The 18,659-nt window shown below is 32.3% G+C and overlaps 1 protein-coding gene across 5 annotated transcripts; it reads right to left on the reverse strand.

The window, feature by feature from the left end:
- Window positions 1–12,241: 12,241 nt before the first annotated feature.
- On the reverse strand, window positions 12,242–18,303 carry LOC104102560 (uncharacterized). Of its 5 annotated transcripts, none has more exons than XM_009610293.4 (9): window positions 18,164–18,303; window positions 17,864–17,977; window positions 17,757–17,778; window positions 15,933–15,989; window positions 15,777–15,858; window positions 13,437–13,532; window positions 13,224–13,348; window positions 13,107–13,125; window positions 12,242–12,843 (listed from the first exon to the last, which is right to left on the reverse strand). In XM_009610293.4, the coding sequence occupies exons 2-9, from the start codon at window positions 17,961–17,963 to the stop codon at window positions 12,574–12,576; spliced, it is 771 nt and encodes a 256-aa protein (XP_009608588.1). In that variant the 5' UTR covers window positions 17,964–17,977; window positions 18,164–18,303; the 3' UTR covers window positions 12,242–12,573. The 5 variants fall into 5 exon arrangements, with proteins under 5 accessions (XP_009608588.1, XP_009608590.1, XP_009608589.1 ...); XM_009610295.4 differs by having other exon boundaries at window positions 17,864–17,974; window positions 18,164–18,300; XM_009610294.4 differs by having other exon boundaries at window positions 18,116–18,256.
- Window positions 18,304–18,659: the final 356 nt, after the last annotated feature.

An 18,659-nucleotide genomic window follows, 5' to 3' on the forward strand; every position in this document is an offset into this window, starting at 1 on the left:
CTTTAGTTTGTTGTGGACTACCCCCACCCCACCACACACACTAGAACTTTGCCTTTGGATCATTTCGAAGGGAAGAGACAAAGAATAAGTGGTAGGTTTGAGGGTTTCAGTACAGAAGTTTGGTACCTTGCCGGTTAAACCGGATCTTGTCTTCCACCTTTATTATTTTCCTACGAAAAACAATTACCCGTACCCTAATGTTTATACTTTATACCAAATAATTAAATTATGAATATAATGTAAATATCTTTCATATATAATTATCATTTAGTCATGATTATAGATAAATATACTTTCACTCTAATTTGCAATGGTTAAGGTTAAATTGCTTGATTACTAATAGTGTAAATTAGTAAATATTGAAGACTTGCAAATAAATACTCTCTTCGTCCTATTTTAACTGTTGCTTTAGTTCTTTTCATGTCCATTAAAAAAATATAAGGTATAGTTTATTAAAATATTTTTATGAAATAGTTTTTAAGAATTGAGTAGTAGTACTACTTCTTTAAGGTGACAATTGATTTTGGGATAAATATTTTGAGCTAAAGCAACAGTTAAAATGGGAACGAGAGAGTATTTGCCTTCTTCTAAATGTGCTACTATATCACATTTTCAAGTATTCCTTTTTCCCTTTCTTTTCACGAACCAGGAGTAATTTATAATCACGATTTAGGGTTAAAATAGCATGGGCTAGCCAATTTTTGCACTGGTAATTCAAAAATAGTCACCGTTTGCAAAGTCATTGAAAAATAACTATTATTATGCTGCAACACGGACCGGTCCAACATAATATACTGGAGATTGGTGCACCTGTGTATGAACTTCCAGCATATTATGCTGGAACTCCAACATGCGGAAAGTTCCAGCATAATATACTGGAGATTGGAGCACTTGTGTATGAACTTCCAGCATATTATGCTGAACCGGTATATTATACTAGAACTCCAGTATATTATGCTGGAATATTTTTCGAATTTTAAACAGTGTTTTCGTTCAGATTTATCTTTACATGAAAAGTGACTAAATTTCGATTACTTTTGAAACGGTGACTATTTTTCAATTACCACGTGTACGTATCTTTCATATATAATTATCATTTAGTCATGATTATAGATAAATATACTTTCACTCTAATTTGCAATGGTTAAGGTTAAATTGCTTGATTACTAATAGTGTAAATTAGTAAATATTGAAGACTTGCAAATAAATACTCTCTTCGTCCTATTTTAACTGTTGCTTTATTCTTTTCATGTCCATTAAAAAAATATAAGGTATAGTTTATTAAATTATTTTTATGAAATAGTTTTTAAGAATTGAATAGTACTACTACTTCTTTAAGGTGACAATTATTTTTGGGATAAATATTTTGAGCTAAAGCAACAGTTAAAATGGGACGAGAGAGTATTTGCCTTCTTCTAATTGTGCTACTATATCAAATTTTCAAGTATTCCTTTATCCCTTTCTATTCACGAACCAGGAGTAATTTATAATCACGATTTAGGGTTAAAATAGCACGGGCTAGTTAATTTTCGGACTGATAATTCAAAAATAGTCACCGTTTGCAAAGTCATTGAAAAATAATCATTATTTTGCTGCAACACGGACCTATCCAGCATAATATACTGGAGATTGGTGCACCTGTGTATGAACTTCCAGCATATTATGCTGGAACTCCAACATGCGGAAAGTTCCAGCATAATATACTGGAGATTGGAGCACTTGTGTATAAACTTCCAGCATATTATGCTGGACCGGTATATTATACTAGAACTCCAGTATATTATGCTGGAATATTTTCCGGATTTTAAACAGTGTTTTCGTTCAGATTTATCTTTACATGAAAAGTGACTAAATTTCGATTACTTTTGAAACGGTGACTATTTTTCAATTACCACGTGTACGTATCTTTCATATATAATTATCATTTAGTCATGATTATAGATAAATATACTTTCACTCTAATTTGCAATGGTTAAGGTTAAATTGCTTGATTACTAATAGTGTAAATTAGTAAATATTGAAGACTTGCAAATAAATACTCTCTTCGTCCTATTTTAACTGTTGCTTTATTCTTTTCATGTCCATTAAAAAAATATAAGGTATAGTTTATTAAATTATTTTTATGAAATAGTTTTTAAGAATTGAATAGTACTACTACTTCTTTAAGGTGACAATTATTTTTGGGATAAATATTTTGAGCTAAAGCAACAGTTAAAATGGGACGAGAGAGTATTTGCCTTCTTCTAATTGTGCTACTATATCAAATTTTCAAGTATTCCTTTATCCCTTTCTATTCACGAACCAGGAGTAATTTATAATCACGATTTAGGGTAAAAATAGCACGGGCTAGTTAATTTTCGGACTGATAATTCAAAAATAGTCACCGTTTGCAAAGTCATTGAAAAATAATCATTATTTTGCTGCAACACGGACCTGTCCAGCATAATATACTGGAGATTGGTGCACCTGTGTATGAACTTCCAGCATATTATGCTGGAACTCCAACATGCGGAAAGTTCCAGCATAATATACTGGAGATTGGAGCACTTGTGTATAAACTTCCAGCATATTATGCTGGACCGGTATATTATACTGGAACTCCAGTATATTATGCTGGAATATTTTCCGGATTTTAAACAGTGTTTTCGTTCAGATTTATCTTTACATGAAAAGTGGCTAAATTTCGATTACTTCTGAAACGGTGACTATTTTTCAATTACCACTTGTACGTATCTTTTATATATAATTATCATTTAGTCATGATTATAGATAAATATATTTTCACTCTAATTTGCAATGGTTAAGGTTAAATTGCTTGATTACTAATAGTATAAATTAGTAAATATTGAAGACTTGCAAATAAATACTCTCTTCGTCCTATTTTAACTGTTGCTTTAGTTCTTTTCATGTCCATTAAAAAAAAATATAAGGTATAGTTTATTAAATTATTTTTATGAAATAGTTTTTAAGAATTGAATAGTACTACTACTTCTTTAAGGTGACAATTATTTTTGGGATAAATATTTTGAGCTAAAGCAATAGTTAAAATGGGACAAGAGAGTATTTGTTTTCTTCTAATTGTGCTACTATATCAAATTTTCAAGTATTCCTTTATCCCTTTCTTTTCACGAACCAGGAGTAATTTATAATCACGATTTAGGGTAAAAATAGCACGGGTTAGTTAATTTTCGGATTGGTAATTCAAAAATAGCCACCGTTTGCAAAGTCATTGAAAAATAATCATTATTTTGCTACAACACGGACCGGTCCAACATAATATACTGGAGATTTGTGCACATGTCTATGTACTTCCAGCATATTATGCAGGAACTCCAACATGCGGAAAGTTTCAGCATAATATACCGGAGATTGGAGCACCTGTGTATGAACTTCCAGCATATTATGCTGGACCGGTATATTATACTGGAACTCCAGTATATTATGCTGGAATATTTTCCGGATTTTAAACAGTGTTTTCGTTCAGATTTATCTTTACATGAAAAGTGGCTAAATTTCGATTACTTCTGAAACGGTGACTATTTTTCAATTACCACTTGTACGTATCTTTTATATATAATTATCATTTAGTCATGATTATAGATAAATATATTTTCACTCTAATTTGCAATGGTTAAGGTTAAATTGCTTGATTACTAATAGTATAAATTAGTAAATATTGAAGACTTGCAAATAAATACTCTCTTCGTCCTATTTTAACTGTTGCTTTAGTTCTTTTCATGTCCATTAAAAAAAAATATAAGGTATAGTTTATTAAATTATTTTTATGAAATAGTTTTTAAGAATTGAATAGTACTACTACTTCTTTAAGGTGACAATTATTTTTGGGATAAATATTTTGAGCTAAAGCAATAGTTAAAATGGGACAAGAGAGTATTTGTTTTCTTCTAATTGTGCTACTATATCAAATTTTCAAGTATTCCTTTATCCCTTTCTTTTCACGAACCAGGAGTAATTTATAATCACGATTTAGGGTAAAAATAGCACGGGTTAGTTAATTTTCGGATTGGTAATTCAAAAATAGCCACCGTTTGCAAAGTCATTGAAAAATAATCATTATTTTGCTACAACACGGACCGGTCCAACATAATATACTGGAGATTTGTGCACATGTCTATGTACTTCCAGCATATTATGCAGGAACTCCAACATGCGGAAAGTTTCAGCATAATATACCGGAGATTGGAGCACCTGTGTATGAACTTCCAGCATATTATGCTGGACCGGTATATTATACTGGAACTCCAGTATATTATGCTGGAATATTTTCCGGTTTTCGAACAGTGTTTTCGTTCAGATTTATCTTTACATGAAAAGTAGCTAAATTTCGATTACTTTTAAAATTGTGACTATTTTTCAATTATCATTTGTAAATCTGGTTATTTTTGAATTTCTCCCCGATTTAGGAGACACAATCACGTACTAAGACATTCATTTCATGAGCAATTAGAATCGAATTAATAAATACTCTGCAGTACATACTTACTCGATAATTCAATGATTACGCCCAATTAAAAAATGGCATTTTCTTTTTTAGTTTTTTATGTCTTATCCTTTGAGATCTTTTGCACTGTCATATACTCCGTATTTAAATCAGTTGATTCGTACACGAACGGCAGAAGAAGAATAACATGTAAACATGTATGAAGTAGATACGCTCGAAGCTTCCTATTATCTTTTTCTTTTTAAAAAAATAAATGGTTTATATATTCTCAAATTCGAACTTCGAGAATGAAAATTTTCTCCTTAAAATATTTTACTTTATTCTATAATAAATCTATAATAACGCCAATTCATTAATCGAATCAATATATTTTAGATATCGAATAAGTTAAACAAAAGGGCAAAAACAACTATACTCAGTCGGGATTCGGTAGAAGCACGTTCAAAGCGCACTCTCAATTTCAAAGTACGAGAGTGCATAGTATTTTCTTTGTTTCAATTGTTTTACGATTTTTGTTTGTTAAGCATTATTTGATTAATTTTAAATTTAATAAACCTAAACTTTCTCTTTAGAAATTAAATGAAAATTTCTAAAATATGTAATTAAGTTAATTATGTTTCAAAATGTTCTCATAATTTATTTACTTCAACTCTCTGCAAGAAAGAAACAAACATTTTGGAACAGAGAAAGTAATAAACGATAACTTACACATACAAATATTTAAAATCCTAATGAACTTGACACTCAAATAATATAATTATAAAAATCACACAATCTAAATTAAAATTGCACGCTTCCTTGGAACTTGACAACGTTTTCTGTTTTTTATTTGTTTGTTACATTCGCGAATTTGGATTCACAACCCTTCTTTATCCTCTTTTAAATAATGAAAAACAAAATTGGTTTTAGCATCATGATAATTATAAGATTCAAATCCAACGAATAAACAGATAAGCAGTCGCCCATTATTTATATTAACCGCATAATAAAAGAATTAGAAATCATTGCTAGTCTCCAACGTAACTGACAAAAATTATGAAATTAATTTTTTCTTCCTCTTCTTCGTCGTTTTCCTATATTCCTCCGGCTATAATCAAACATGAAATAAATACAATCCAAAATTTTAAGGGGTCATTTGGTTCAATCGTTGCATATCCCAGAATAACCCGTAGTTATCTCACCTTCTATATGGGATAGCTAATCTCACAATTTTAGTGTAAAATTTATCGTGGGATTAGTAAATACCTATAATCAAACATGAAATAAATACAATCATAAATTTTATCTCGAGATTATTTATCTATGTCCCATGTACCAAACGACCCCTTAATTTCTTTTAAGACAACGCAGCAAAGCTGACATTATAGTGCACAAGCGCTTACATTTTTTGCTTATATATATAAGTGTTATGAAATAAAAGTAATTTAGTAAAACATGAACAAGAAATTGAGATAGAGAGAAGGAAGATATTTTCTTCTTCAATTGTGTGTTATTTATCTATTACAAGGCCTTTATATAGACATGAAAAATGAAGAAATATGTCATTAAGCATTTGAGATCATGGAGGAAGATCATGGGGAGGTTATGGAGTTACAATCATTATTCCATAAGTATTATAGTAGTGAAAGTTATGGAGATAATGGAGAAGAGTAGTGAGCATTACTTCTTTGGTGGTTATGGACATCCACCATAATTCAAGATTTTATAACACTTCCCCTTGGATGTACATAGATAATGTGCCTCGTTAAAACCTTGCTAGGAAAAAACCTTATGGGAAAAAAATCCTAGTAAAGGAAAAAGAGTACACATATCATGTAATACGCATTGCTTGCTGCCTCATTAAAAACCTTGCGAGGAAAATCTAGTGGGATAAAACCGTAGCTAAGGAAAAAAGAGTATAGCGCGTATTTGCCTCCCCTGATGAAAACATTAATTTATTTCACCTAGATGATGTGTTCCGATCATGTATACCAACTTCTCAAATGTTGAGGTTGATCATATTTCGTTGAATGGAATCACCAAACTATCAAGCGAACAAATTTATTGAACATCTATTTTACCGTTTGATGAAGATTGTGTCTGATAAAGAACTTTTATGAAATATATGATTCATTCTGTCTCCTTCAATATATCCTTCTTTCAATTGAGATAAGCAAACATCATCGTCTTTACTATTATTGGAGTCTTCTCTTCAAAGTAAAGTCACACACCGGTTGTGTGTTGAGTGACTTGATTTATCAGTTGCTAGTATATTGACATTGTTGAATAAGTATCAACAATTGATTTTCTTGTGAAATAATAATATGGCAGTACCCTCACATACAAATAGATTGTTTGGAGAACGAACTTCAGAAAATGACTGCATTTACATAACCAATAAAACTTTGGCAATATTTGTTAGAATAAACAAATCTATATCAAGGATTCCTTTTGCAATATAATCCTAATAATATTCCAATATCTTCATATATGAATAAAACTATATCTTTCTTGCATATTGTTGTGCTCATAGTTCTAGCAAGATACATTAGTACACCAATTGTACTAGACACAAAAACAAATCATGTACGCCATAATCGCTCTAATTCACATAAGAATTTTCTGAAGCTTTATTTAATAAATTTCTTGGGAACCTTAATATGCTTCAGAATAATTTAAATTCTTCAATGATTTCCATTATATGCATATCAAGTTTTTCATGTATTGCCAGATTAAAACCTGAAATGACTACATCCACCATAGGAGAACATGTCTCCATATAATCAATGTCGGGATATTTACAAATCTTCTTATGTTACAAGACGACTTTATGTCTATCGACTTGACCTTTTTCGCAGAAGAACATATTTATACCACATTGGCTTTATACTTTCAGTTGCTGGGACTATCCGTCCAACTTTATATTTTTCAGGTGAAGTCAATTTTCATTACGTATTTTTCATTTGGCCAATCATTTATCTATCCAAATTTTATGACAGATTTGAGCTCAAGATCCTCGTCAATATTAATAATATTGAGCGCTATATTATATTGACAACATCGTCGACGATCATTTTATATCAGTTCCATTATTACCCATTAAAGACATAACTTATTGAGATCTCTTTATATCATTATTTTCAGGTACCTGAGCCTCTCCCATGAGGTCTTATGAAGTTTTATGTCGTGGTACTCTTCTGGAGCACTTGCCTCCTTATTATGACCATCTTGAACATTTGCTCCTCTCCTTCTTCAAGGAGTTTTATTTTTGGAACCGATTAGTCTATTACGCTTTATGCGTGCCATAAAATTTGTCAATCAGGGACGTTATTCTATTTGGAGAATTAGCAGCTGAAATATAACATTTAGCTTTTGGTCAGCAAATGCGTCTGGAAATAATTTGCAAATAAATTATCACTTGAACTTCAAGTTCATATTCTCTTGTACGAGGATCTAGATGTATTCATAATAATTCATTCCACGTATCAATTTCTCAGTTGCTCATTTTTTCCCCCTAATGTTGGGTTCAACAATACATTTTCTAACCTTCTTTGGGAACCCATCTTTGTGCATTGTGGTGGAATAATTAAACTATATAGCACAACTATATTTCTAAATGAAAACTATTGGGTTCCTAACCCTGAACCGATTGTGATAGGGAGAACTTTTCATAATTTGGCTAGATGCATACAAGTGTTGCTGTATATTAAATAATACATCTCATACCAAATTTCATTTTGGGAGTTTTATTCTCATAACCAATGGTTTAGCTTTAATTGGAGGCAACAAATTTTGCTAAACCAACTTGGATTTAAACTAGTATTATCAAGATAAATCATCATAATTTATATTATGGAACTTTGCTCTAATAATTTGAGCAAGTAACCTTGCAAAAGTCAAACTGCAAGTTGAACAAATGCACATGTGACCATAGAATAGATGCATCTATTAAAATCATATAATAATAAACAGTGCACATGGCAGGTGACTGGGCCCATATATTTATCACCTTTTATTCGTTCCGAAAATCAAGGGATTCAATCTCAACCTTAGCTGGTATATCATGAGTATAAGCAGCACAAGAGAATTCTTGAAGAATTTTCTATTTCTTCAATATATGTGAATTCTCAATTAATTTTCGCATCATAATTAAACCGGGATGGCCAACCGATCATGCCAACTAATATTTGTTTCAGTAAACCTCTAGTTTACTTTTGGCATGTGATTCTATCATCATGCTTATACTTGTGTAGTACAAATAGAAAAAAAGTCGGGTAACTTTTTATATTTACTCTGTATAATTATAGTAATTTGAAGATATTCAATCTTTCTTTCATTTATAGTTTCAATATGCCAACCATTTTGGCTTGTACATTTGAAACTCAAAAAGTTTCTTTTGAGACTTACTATAATATTAATGTCATGAACAATTTTACCCATCTGGGTAGTACAAATTAGCTCTTTTGGAGCTCTTAATTAATTTTGTACTATAAGATCTCTTGTGACACCATCCATATGGTGAATGTCTCATTTACAAAAAAAATCATATCATAATATCATGGTCAAAATCATCATAAGCAAAATCATTTCTTGCTTTAATTTTACCTTTAATAACTTTTATAAGGCATGCCAAAATATTTTGGTGTATCACATGTACGCGACTAATGATATATTCATGTAACCACACAATAATATTTATTCTCTTTATTTCACTCAAACCTCCCTTAGAGGTGAGTTGTATGGTATTCATCCAATCATGCATTGCATGTCTTTATTCATTATTTTTATCACATATTACCACATTCACCTTTAAGAATGGGTCTGCATTCTCAATGCTTGTCATAAGTCACATTCTCTTCAAGGAATGAATCATAGTCAGCAATGTGCTTTATTAGTTTTTCATACCAATTTGATGGTAAACATTGCCTTCACATTTTGAAGGACTATTTTGAGAACCCTTATTATTCTCCTTTTATAATCATAGTGATGACTATTATTATTTTGTTCTTTGGAACGCCCACGTTCATTGGTCAACCACTTGTCTTTATTTAGATTTATTATGCGCTGCTACCACATTCACTTCAAGAATGGAGCAAATCAAGTGGGACGCGCTTCATGCCTTTTCATGAAAAATATATTATTTTTCTTTAGTCATCATTATATCATCAATATAGTGCATTGGGATTCAAACCCAATGCCTTACCCATATAAAGGCATGTTATGCCATAATGAATTAAGACTCAAACCCAACTCTTATCATCATGGAGCATCAGGACTTGCTCCTGATATCTTACCCTCATGGTGCGCTGGGAAATGAACCCACCGTCTTATCCTTATATAACGTTTATCACAAATTATCTCGTTCACTTCAGGAAATGTAACATAATTCTACATAGCCATAAATTCAAACTTTAGTAAGTTCAACATAGCAAACAGTATCGTAATAAATAAGTGAATTAAAAATGATAAGAAATATTATCAATGAAACTTTTGATCCAATACATATTTGTGTACTAATATACAATAGGTAAACTTATCAAAATCAAATGGTATCTTCATTCGTGGCCCGTGACCGGAAGATTTTAATTTTTTTTTTAATTCTTCTTCACAAGCAGTAAAAACATTAATCTAGATAAATAATATAATTAAAAGAGATATATATGTCAAAACAAGAAAGTATGTAACATATATTGCATTGAAGCCAAGAAGACAAGTAATCTTAAATATTAGGACGGTTAAGAAAATTTTCTAACCGTTTGAAGCAATTCAGAAAGTAAGTTTCAATAAACACTAATCATCACACTAAATGTTACGTCAAACTCAAAGTGACAAAATACTTGGTAATTGGACTTAATTCTTACTGGTTAACGTGTCTCAATAGTTATTAAGCTCAATATTAGCAATATCCTTTATGAACTAATATAACTAACTATTGTATCAATCAATTCCTTTGCAAATAATTAAACATTCTAGAACGTATGCTTAGTGAATATTAAAAACAAAACATGTAGGCAATACATAAAATTTTATTGGTCAGAGAGTCATGTAAGAAGAGAAAAGTTTAACAATTATATATATATATATATATATATATATATATATATATATATATATATATATATATAAAACATATTAATCTGGTGGTGGGGTCACTTTCTATTTGATAAATTAAAACCATTAAGGCATCAACCAAATATTATGATTAGATTCTGCATTATATACGGAACAAATGATCATTCTGCTTTGTATGATTATATAGAAGTGATTATAATCACAAATAAAACTTAAACCAGGTTTCACATAAAAATGCACAACTTTAAAAACAAGTACCTTATTCCGAAGAGAAAAACACAACTTAAAAAGAGTTAGCAAACCAAAAAGGGGATAAAATAATATTGGAACATATCACCTGATTTGCTTCAATGAGCAGCACCATCAAACAGTTCAATCTCAAGGAGAAAATCAAATTCAATTTGAAGGCAACAATAGAGACTGACTCGTGCTGATAACATGTTATGAAATAAAAGTAATTTAGTAAAACATGAACAAGAAATTGAGATAGAGAGAAGGAAGATATTTTCTTCTACAATTGTATGTTCTTTCCATCTATTACAAGACCTTTATATAGGCATGAAAAATGAATAAATATGTCATTGAATATGTCATTAAGCATTTGAGATCATGGAGAAAAATCATGGGGAGGTTATGGAGTTACAATCATAATTCCATAAGTATTATAATAGTGAAAGTTATGGAGATAATGAAGAAGAATAGTGAACATTACTCCTTTGGTAGTTATGGACATGAAACCCAATTCAAGATTTTATAACAATAAGCATTATATTCAAGACGAAGAATCTTTCTTTATTTTTTCCAAGGAGTAGACCGATTTCGCGAGAGCCCATGCACATTATATTATAAATGTAATGATTAATCAGTACTTTTTTTGGATTAATCGGCAATGTCTGAAAAGTTTTTGACTGCAGTGCGTCAGGCTATATTTCTCATCCTCGTAAAATTGGTGTGCGGTTACTATAACTAGGTCATAAAGTCATTATAAACGTTAACTGAGCATCAAAATTTATATTTGACCTCAAAAACTAAAAGGAAGAAAATCTTACGCAAGATTAGGTTAGTGTATGAACATAAAATTGATTAAAACTTGAAACAATGAGTTTTTTAGAATGAGATAAAAAATGATTATTTAAAAATTAAAATTGCGTTTGAACATACATTTTACTTGAAAAGAGTTTAAAGTTTTGAGAGCAAAAAACTTCAAAAACTACTCTACAATTGTTTTTGGGATTTGAAGATTTTGTTTTTAAAATCTGCCAAAAATGATTAAATCGATAAATAAATAAATAAATAGATATTTGAAAACAATTTGAAAAAATCTCGTAAATTTTATGGTCAAACGGGAGCTATAAGTCTGCTAAGCCACTAGGGCTTGGGAGACAAAACATATGAAAATTGTTCGTATAACACGAACCAAATTTTGGGAGCAAGCGAGAAACAGCTGCTGCAATACCAGCAACCGTCCAGTATTTTTTCTACCTAACACCTATTATCCCACTACAAAATTCTGTAAAATTTCTTCTCTTACAATTATGCAAAACAGTGACATTAAAATTCCCTTTAAACTTGGCAGGTTTGTAATTGATCGGAACCATGCTTTTGATAGTATCCCCTTAAACATTAGGCAGTTTCAACTCTAACAATATACTTCAAATCCTCCACAGTTAAAGGGAGCGAATATAGATTGAGACACAGCAAAATGCAACGATAGCAGATACAAGCTCATGCACAGAAAACCAAAATATGCATTTCATGAAACAAGTATAGCATATAACAGCAATTCAAATGAATTTGTGAGCTTGACACAACACAGAACAATTTCAAATCCAAACACCAATTAAATTTGGTTGTAGGATGCACAGTGATGTCATTTTCATCGTTCAAGCTGAACAGACTTACCGGGACGAAAATCTACACAGACAATCTCAGCACACACAAGTTCAATTATAGCTGCCATTCAGCAAGGGGTCTATACAAATCCGCACTCCATTCATCCTATGCTACTCATGTCCGGCTTTCTTTTGATAATAGAAAGACGCACCAAATCCTTTGAAATATCACTTCTGATAGCCAGGAGGAGGATAACCGGATGCAGGATAACCAGCAGGTGGATAGGCAGGAGCTGGATAACCTTGTTGAGGAGGTGGTTGACCATATGCTTGTTGAGGAGGTGGTTGACCATAAGCTGCCCCATACGCTGGAGGAGGATATCCAACAGTTGGTGGGTAAGGCTGATCTAGTCGTGACATGTGCTGCACTGGTGGCACCGCCATTGGTTGAGGACCAAACTTGCCATCTCTCTTGTCCATTTCAACCTTATGTTGTGTCTGCAATGCTCATCAACCACAGTAACCTCAGATGTAAACTATTAACTAGGGAACAGTAAGCTACTTACTGCAGAAAGCTTACAAGCTCCAGCTACTTGTAAGTTCCTCTTTTCTTTTTTCTTTTTTTTTTGGATGAGTAACCTCGGCTTTTGACTTCATATTATCACGAATTATTTTTACCACATCAACCATTGTAAAAGTTTTGTTATGTCTATATGAGAAGCATTTCATGTTTGATACATTGATTTAAGTTTCTTGCTTACCTGCATACAGGCACAAACCCTGCAACCAGAAGATGCAGAGCATATTTAGGAACAAAAATTTGAAATATTATACATAAAGATAATATGCACGAATAGAGCAAATATAGAGAAGCTTACGTGCAGTAGACCATGTCAGACAAACATGATAGCAACTGAGAAGCTTCCTGGATCTCTTCGCTTCCAACAATCATAGCCACAATTGAAAATATGCAAGCAAGTTGTTGGAGGCAGAACATGAAACCCTAGGATGAAGGAAGAAATGTGTTTAACCAAATGGCTTATAAATTTACTTAAAACCAGTGAAAATGGGAATTTGGAGAGAGAGTTTACTATAATGCAATTATCACATTGAGTTGTTTGTATGTTGAACTCATCTTGCAACAAGAAGCGGGTTGAAGCAACTGAATTTCCAAAGCAAAGTAAAACCTGGTAGTTTTAAATATCGATTAGCTGACCATCACATCAGAATATAAAAACAGATTTTTTATAAAGCTGCAGTACCATCAAGGCAATTAATAACTTTATACTTATAGCTAGGAGACCTGGGAAATGCACCACAGGCACTGCTATCCAAAAGGTAACCTTACTGATATTCTAAGGAGATTGCAGATCAAAACGGCACATAAAGTGTCTCAAACATACAGCCAACCAAAATAAGTAGATACCATAGGATATGATAAGGTTTGAAGTCCTTGATGTGTACATTCAGAATGATAACTTATCGCCAGCAATTAGAAAATGCTTGCAACAGGGCATGTATCGGAGTCAGATAGAGACATGTATAAGAGAGTGGCAATATCTTGATTACTCCACAATCATCAGTGTAGAGTTGCGTCACCTACATAAAATAGTATTTAGCAGATGGGGTGAAGTTTCTTAGCCGTTTCATTTCACCAACTTTAAAGTTATTAAGAGCCCGTTTGGACAAAAGAAATTTTTCACTTTTTTTCGAAATCAGCGTTTGGTCATAAATTTTTCAATTTTCACTTGAAGATGCATTTTGGAATTTTTCGAAAATTTGAAAAACTCCAAAAAACTGTTTTTCAAAATTCACTCAGATCACTCACAAAACTTCAAAAACAACCCAAAATTATATTCATGTCCAAACACAAAATCTAATTTTCAAATACCATTTTCACTTGAAAATTTTTTTCACCTTTTTTTGAAATTTTCCAATTCTTATGTCCAAACGCCCACTAAGTACATAATAGTCCATTAATTTGGAATTTCCTATTGACCATCTAAATTCTTTTCAACCCATTTAGCAGTGAATGAAAGAATCCATCCTTGCATCTGATACTATGTTATTTTACTATATAATTTTAGCCATGAGAGAGAAATCTAATGACTGTGCAGCAAAACATCAGATTCAACTCCTTGCTTCCAAAGAATATAAAGCCATCTCTAACAATAATATTGCACATGTAAATAACTAAAAGAGGAAAAATGAAAATGTATTGAAGACTTGATTTTGACACTACAAGATAATTTCCTAATGTAGTTATCTAGTAGGATACGGAAAGTAATAATTCTCTTAAAAATATTCTAGAATATCATAGAATATCCTACAATATTTTCCTATTTAAATACAAATTTAGCAAAATGTTAACCTATAATTGCATTAAATTTTTATATTTTAACACCCTTAATCTCAAATAGTGGAAACCAACTTGAGTTTGCTCTTTGAGTAAGAGAAAGTTGCTTCCGAAGACCTGCAAGAGAAACTGCAGGAAAGATCCAAGTTGCTTCTGGGATGGTCGTAAGAGAAAGAGAAGAGAGCAAGGTTTCCTGAAGAAAAATGGCCAAGCAGGTTTTCCACAAATTGGTATACATGGTCTTGTAGTCGGTCATTTTCTTATGTTGGTAGTATATGGCCCTTTGCTTCCGTCTGTCTTCATCGCATTAAGCCAACATAGACCCCATAGTGGTTTCAGTGATTGATGGGTATAGTAATAAAGGCTTCCTGGCATTGTAGACACTAGAATGGAGGTATTCCTTTATTGTCAGAGCGGCGCCATTCACCTGCAGAAGAGAGGGATGGTGTCCATTGCCTAAGGGAAGAGGGCATTATGTAGGCTGACAACCTTTCATAGGTTGTTTCGAGGACACCAGTCACCTAAGAAATGAGAAATAAGAGATGAGCCGCATCGGATGCTTGGGAAGAGATGCCCAGTGCAAAACACCGGAAGAAGAGAGTAGTAGTATCGAACACCGGAAAAAAAAAAAAAAAAAAGCGGAGAATGTCGATCGCCAGAAAGATGAGCAGCACCAGAAAGAGGAACCGCACAAGCTGTCGAGGAGATGAGCAGAGCCGACCATCACAATGAGGAGCTAAGCCAATCACTAAGAAAGAGGAGGACATCGACAGCCAAAGCAGACAGCGTACGATTGTCTACTGGTAGGTGAAGGTTGTGAGTCTACCAAGATCATAGAGACTAGATACCATGTAAAGAAATTAAAGAGAGAAGAAAAGATGTATGGAGCTCCTTATATGAAGTCTTGATCAAGAATAACAAATCATACTTAATAATATTCTAGCACTTAAACTATCACACAATATTCTCAAATTAAGATACAATGGATTTAGACCATTTTAACATATAATTACAATAATTTTCTTGATATTTTAGCAGTAAACACAAAAATAAAGTGAACCAACTTTCCACTTACCTCAGTTGCTAAACAAAATTCAGGACAACGACTTTCTCCACACCGACCACTGCAGGGCATATAACCCGCACAACATGTATACCTGTGACGGACAGAAAATTTCGTTATACCAAAGCTAGCACCATCAGAAATTACTTAAAGATAAAAATGGTTTACCTTGTCATATCACCGTAGAGAGCCCGTTTCCGAAGCAAATATGATGCACATGGTGCACTGTAATTTGAAATTTTAGTAATGCAAGTTACATAACGTATTAAAAGGACTTCTTTATTTAAGTAACAAGAGGAAAAAAGTAATTACATAATAGAAGAACAAATATAGCAGGAATCCAGTTACAAATGTTATCAAGAAATATCTTGGTATCTAAACACATGCATTGAGGGACATCCCTTGAAATTGATCACGAACCTAATGAGTGATAATTACTTTTATTAGAACTTCTAGATTACATGAATGCTAGTGTATCCAACAGCGAGATAAGTTTTACAAAAAGAAAAATTAAAAAGCACCAGCAAACTGGGATTAAAACCAAATACCATCACAAAATCAGAGGAAAACACCCTTCACTATTTCCTGCTGTTCAGTACATTTAGAAATTAGAAGTGTCCATAGTAGAAGCACCACCCAGCAATCGCTCATATACCCTTAAAACCAAGATAGTTTCCAGTAAATCAGGCCCCTCTTTTGACAACGGCAGCAGCCTTCCCCCCTCCCTTACCGAACCAAATCTGAAAACTGTGGTTCCAAAGCTAGCCTACAGTTTTTAAACACAAATGCTATGGTGATTAACTAACGTGCACCATCTTTTACAGTATTTCTATTTTAACTTTCTGCATTTGATTAACAAGACAGGCATGGGTGCTTGCACGCATGCAACCAAGTTGCAAGCAGAGAGATAATACAGGCTACCAGCCGAGTCAGAAAAATAAGGAAATACTTTAACTTTAAAAGACCCTTCTTTAGTCTGCTTCAATTTCTGTGTATACTTGAATCATTTGGTGCATCACTTTGTTGACATTAGAGAAGAATACAACTGATATAACTTTGATAGGTGTAACTTATTTCAAATCCTAGACACAAACTCAATTTCTAGAGTGAGGTATCTGATAACCAGACTACCAGCTAAAACGGATTGTACTTTCATCATCTCTCATAGTACATTAAGCTATACAAGGCATCCTTCTACTTGGATGTGTAAAGCTTTTCCTCCACCTATCACGCAATCAATTGCATTTTCTACTATTACGAATTCCATTAACCAAATTCTGCAGTCGTTTGTTTGAGATCTAAAAGGAACAATCATTGTATCAAAGCTTGCATTGTTTAATCCCTTGGTTGGTTATTATTTTTCATATACTCTCTACATGATTCTGCATAACTATACAAAAATACTTTTTAACAAATGCAAGGAGGGTTCAGAATAGTATCTCAATCGAGAACTTTAAAGTTAAAGTGTTTCCAATTATACAAAAGTGTCATTCTTTTTGGAACAAACTAAAAAAAAAAGAGTGCCATATAAAATAGAACAGAGGGAGTACAATCTTATTACTATAATTTGTACATATCTTGTCCTTGAATGAAATGACCCTACCCTAAGGGTACTGTTAAGGGATTTAACAGGAACAGGTTCAACTCTAAACTAAATCCAGCTTATCTAACAGATAAACATAACTATCTAAATTGAAGTCTTCATCCCACAACTTTTTCTAAGCATCCAATATAACTCAAGTCCAAGGAAAAGACAAGAACTAAGTCAAAGCATCACAAATCCTATCAGCAAAACACTCGTTCCTTCAAAATCAACAATCAAAACATAAAATTCTCCAGCTTAACGATATATGACTACCAGAAAATTTCAGTCCCAAGACGAAATCACACGAATTGCAGCAAATAATTTCAGAAATAAGCATAGATCAATAGATCAAATCAACAACATTAGATTTACTTTATAAAAAAACATACACATAAAGACATACTTACCACCACAGGGAAAAACAGCAATCTGCAAAAAAGGAAACATGAAACGTATAAGGAAAACACGTACATTAATTGGAATTAAACACAGAAAATCTGAGATAGGAATTTACAAGGAGTGTCAGCTTGCACAGTGCGCATAAGATCAGTGTGCCAGAGATTACGATAATTCTGGCGAACCTGCATCTTATTCAAATACTCCTGCGATGCCATATCTGCGAATACTGCTGAAGATTGAGAGAAACAGTAAAATCAGAAACCCTAAATAAAAAAATAAAATCTACTTTGTTAATCAATGAATGGGAACAAGAGTTTTTGCGAATGAGAACTGAGTCAATAATATAGTCGATAAAAACGAAACTGACAGGTCTTCGACTGTTGACCGAGCAAAAAAGTTGGGAAGTTTCCTGTACCAGTTGGCAATGACGTTCGAAGTGGGTTTTGAAAATTCAAACCGTGAAGACGACGTTCTCTTTCTCCCTTTTATCTATGCTTCCCCTTTTTTGCTTTTTTAAGTCAAAAGTAATTGGAACAAAGAACAATGGAAAAGCCGAAAAGCAAGTGGCTGAAAGTAAAGTTTATAGTGAAAGAAAAGGAAAAAATAAAAACAATTTATTGTTTGTTTGTAAAAGGTGTTTTTAAAAAAGGATAATGCAATAATCCTCCTCCCCAACATCATGGGTGACTATAAAATTATGTAATTAAGAATAATAAAATAAGAAGTTTTAAAGTTAAATTATTTTTAAATATAAATAAATGACACTTTTTTCAAAGTAGAAAATATCGTAAGATGTATTATAAATTCGAAGTAAAGAAAAAAAAAATTAAGGAAAGAAAAAACTTCTTTGGGCATGTCTAACAGAGAAAAAGAGATGTATCTTTATCGATTTTTAACAGAAAAAAGGTAAA

Source organism: Nicotiana tomentosiformis, chromosome 12 (assembly GCF_000390325.3).
Source record: "Nicotiana tomentosiformis chromosome 12, ASM39032v3, whole genome shotgun sequence".
Lineage (NCBI taxonomy): Eukaryota > Viridiplantae > Streptophyta > Magnoliopsida > Solanales > Solanaceae > Nicotiana > Nicotiana tomentosiformis.

Coding starts and splice junctions, on each gene's coding strand:
- LOC104102560 (XM_009610293.4), bottom strand. CDS start 17,963: ATGGCATCGCAGGAGTATTTGAATAAGATGCAGGTTCGCCAGAATTAT. Junction 15,990..17,756: donor TGCTGTTTTTCCCTGTGGTG/GTAAGTATGTCT, acceptor TTCAAATTACAG/TGCACCATGTGCATCATATT. Junction 13,533..15,776: donor AATTTTGTTTAGCAACTGAG/GTAAGTGGAAAG, acceptor TAAAACTACCAG/GTTTTACTTTGCTTTGGAAA.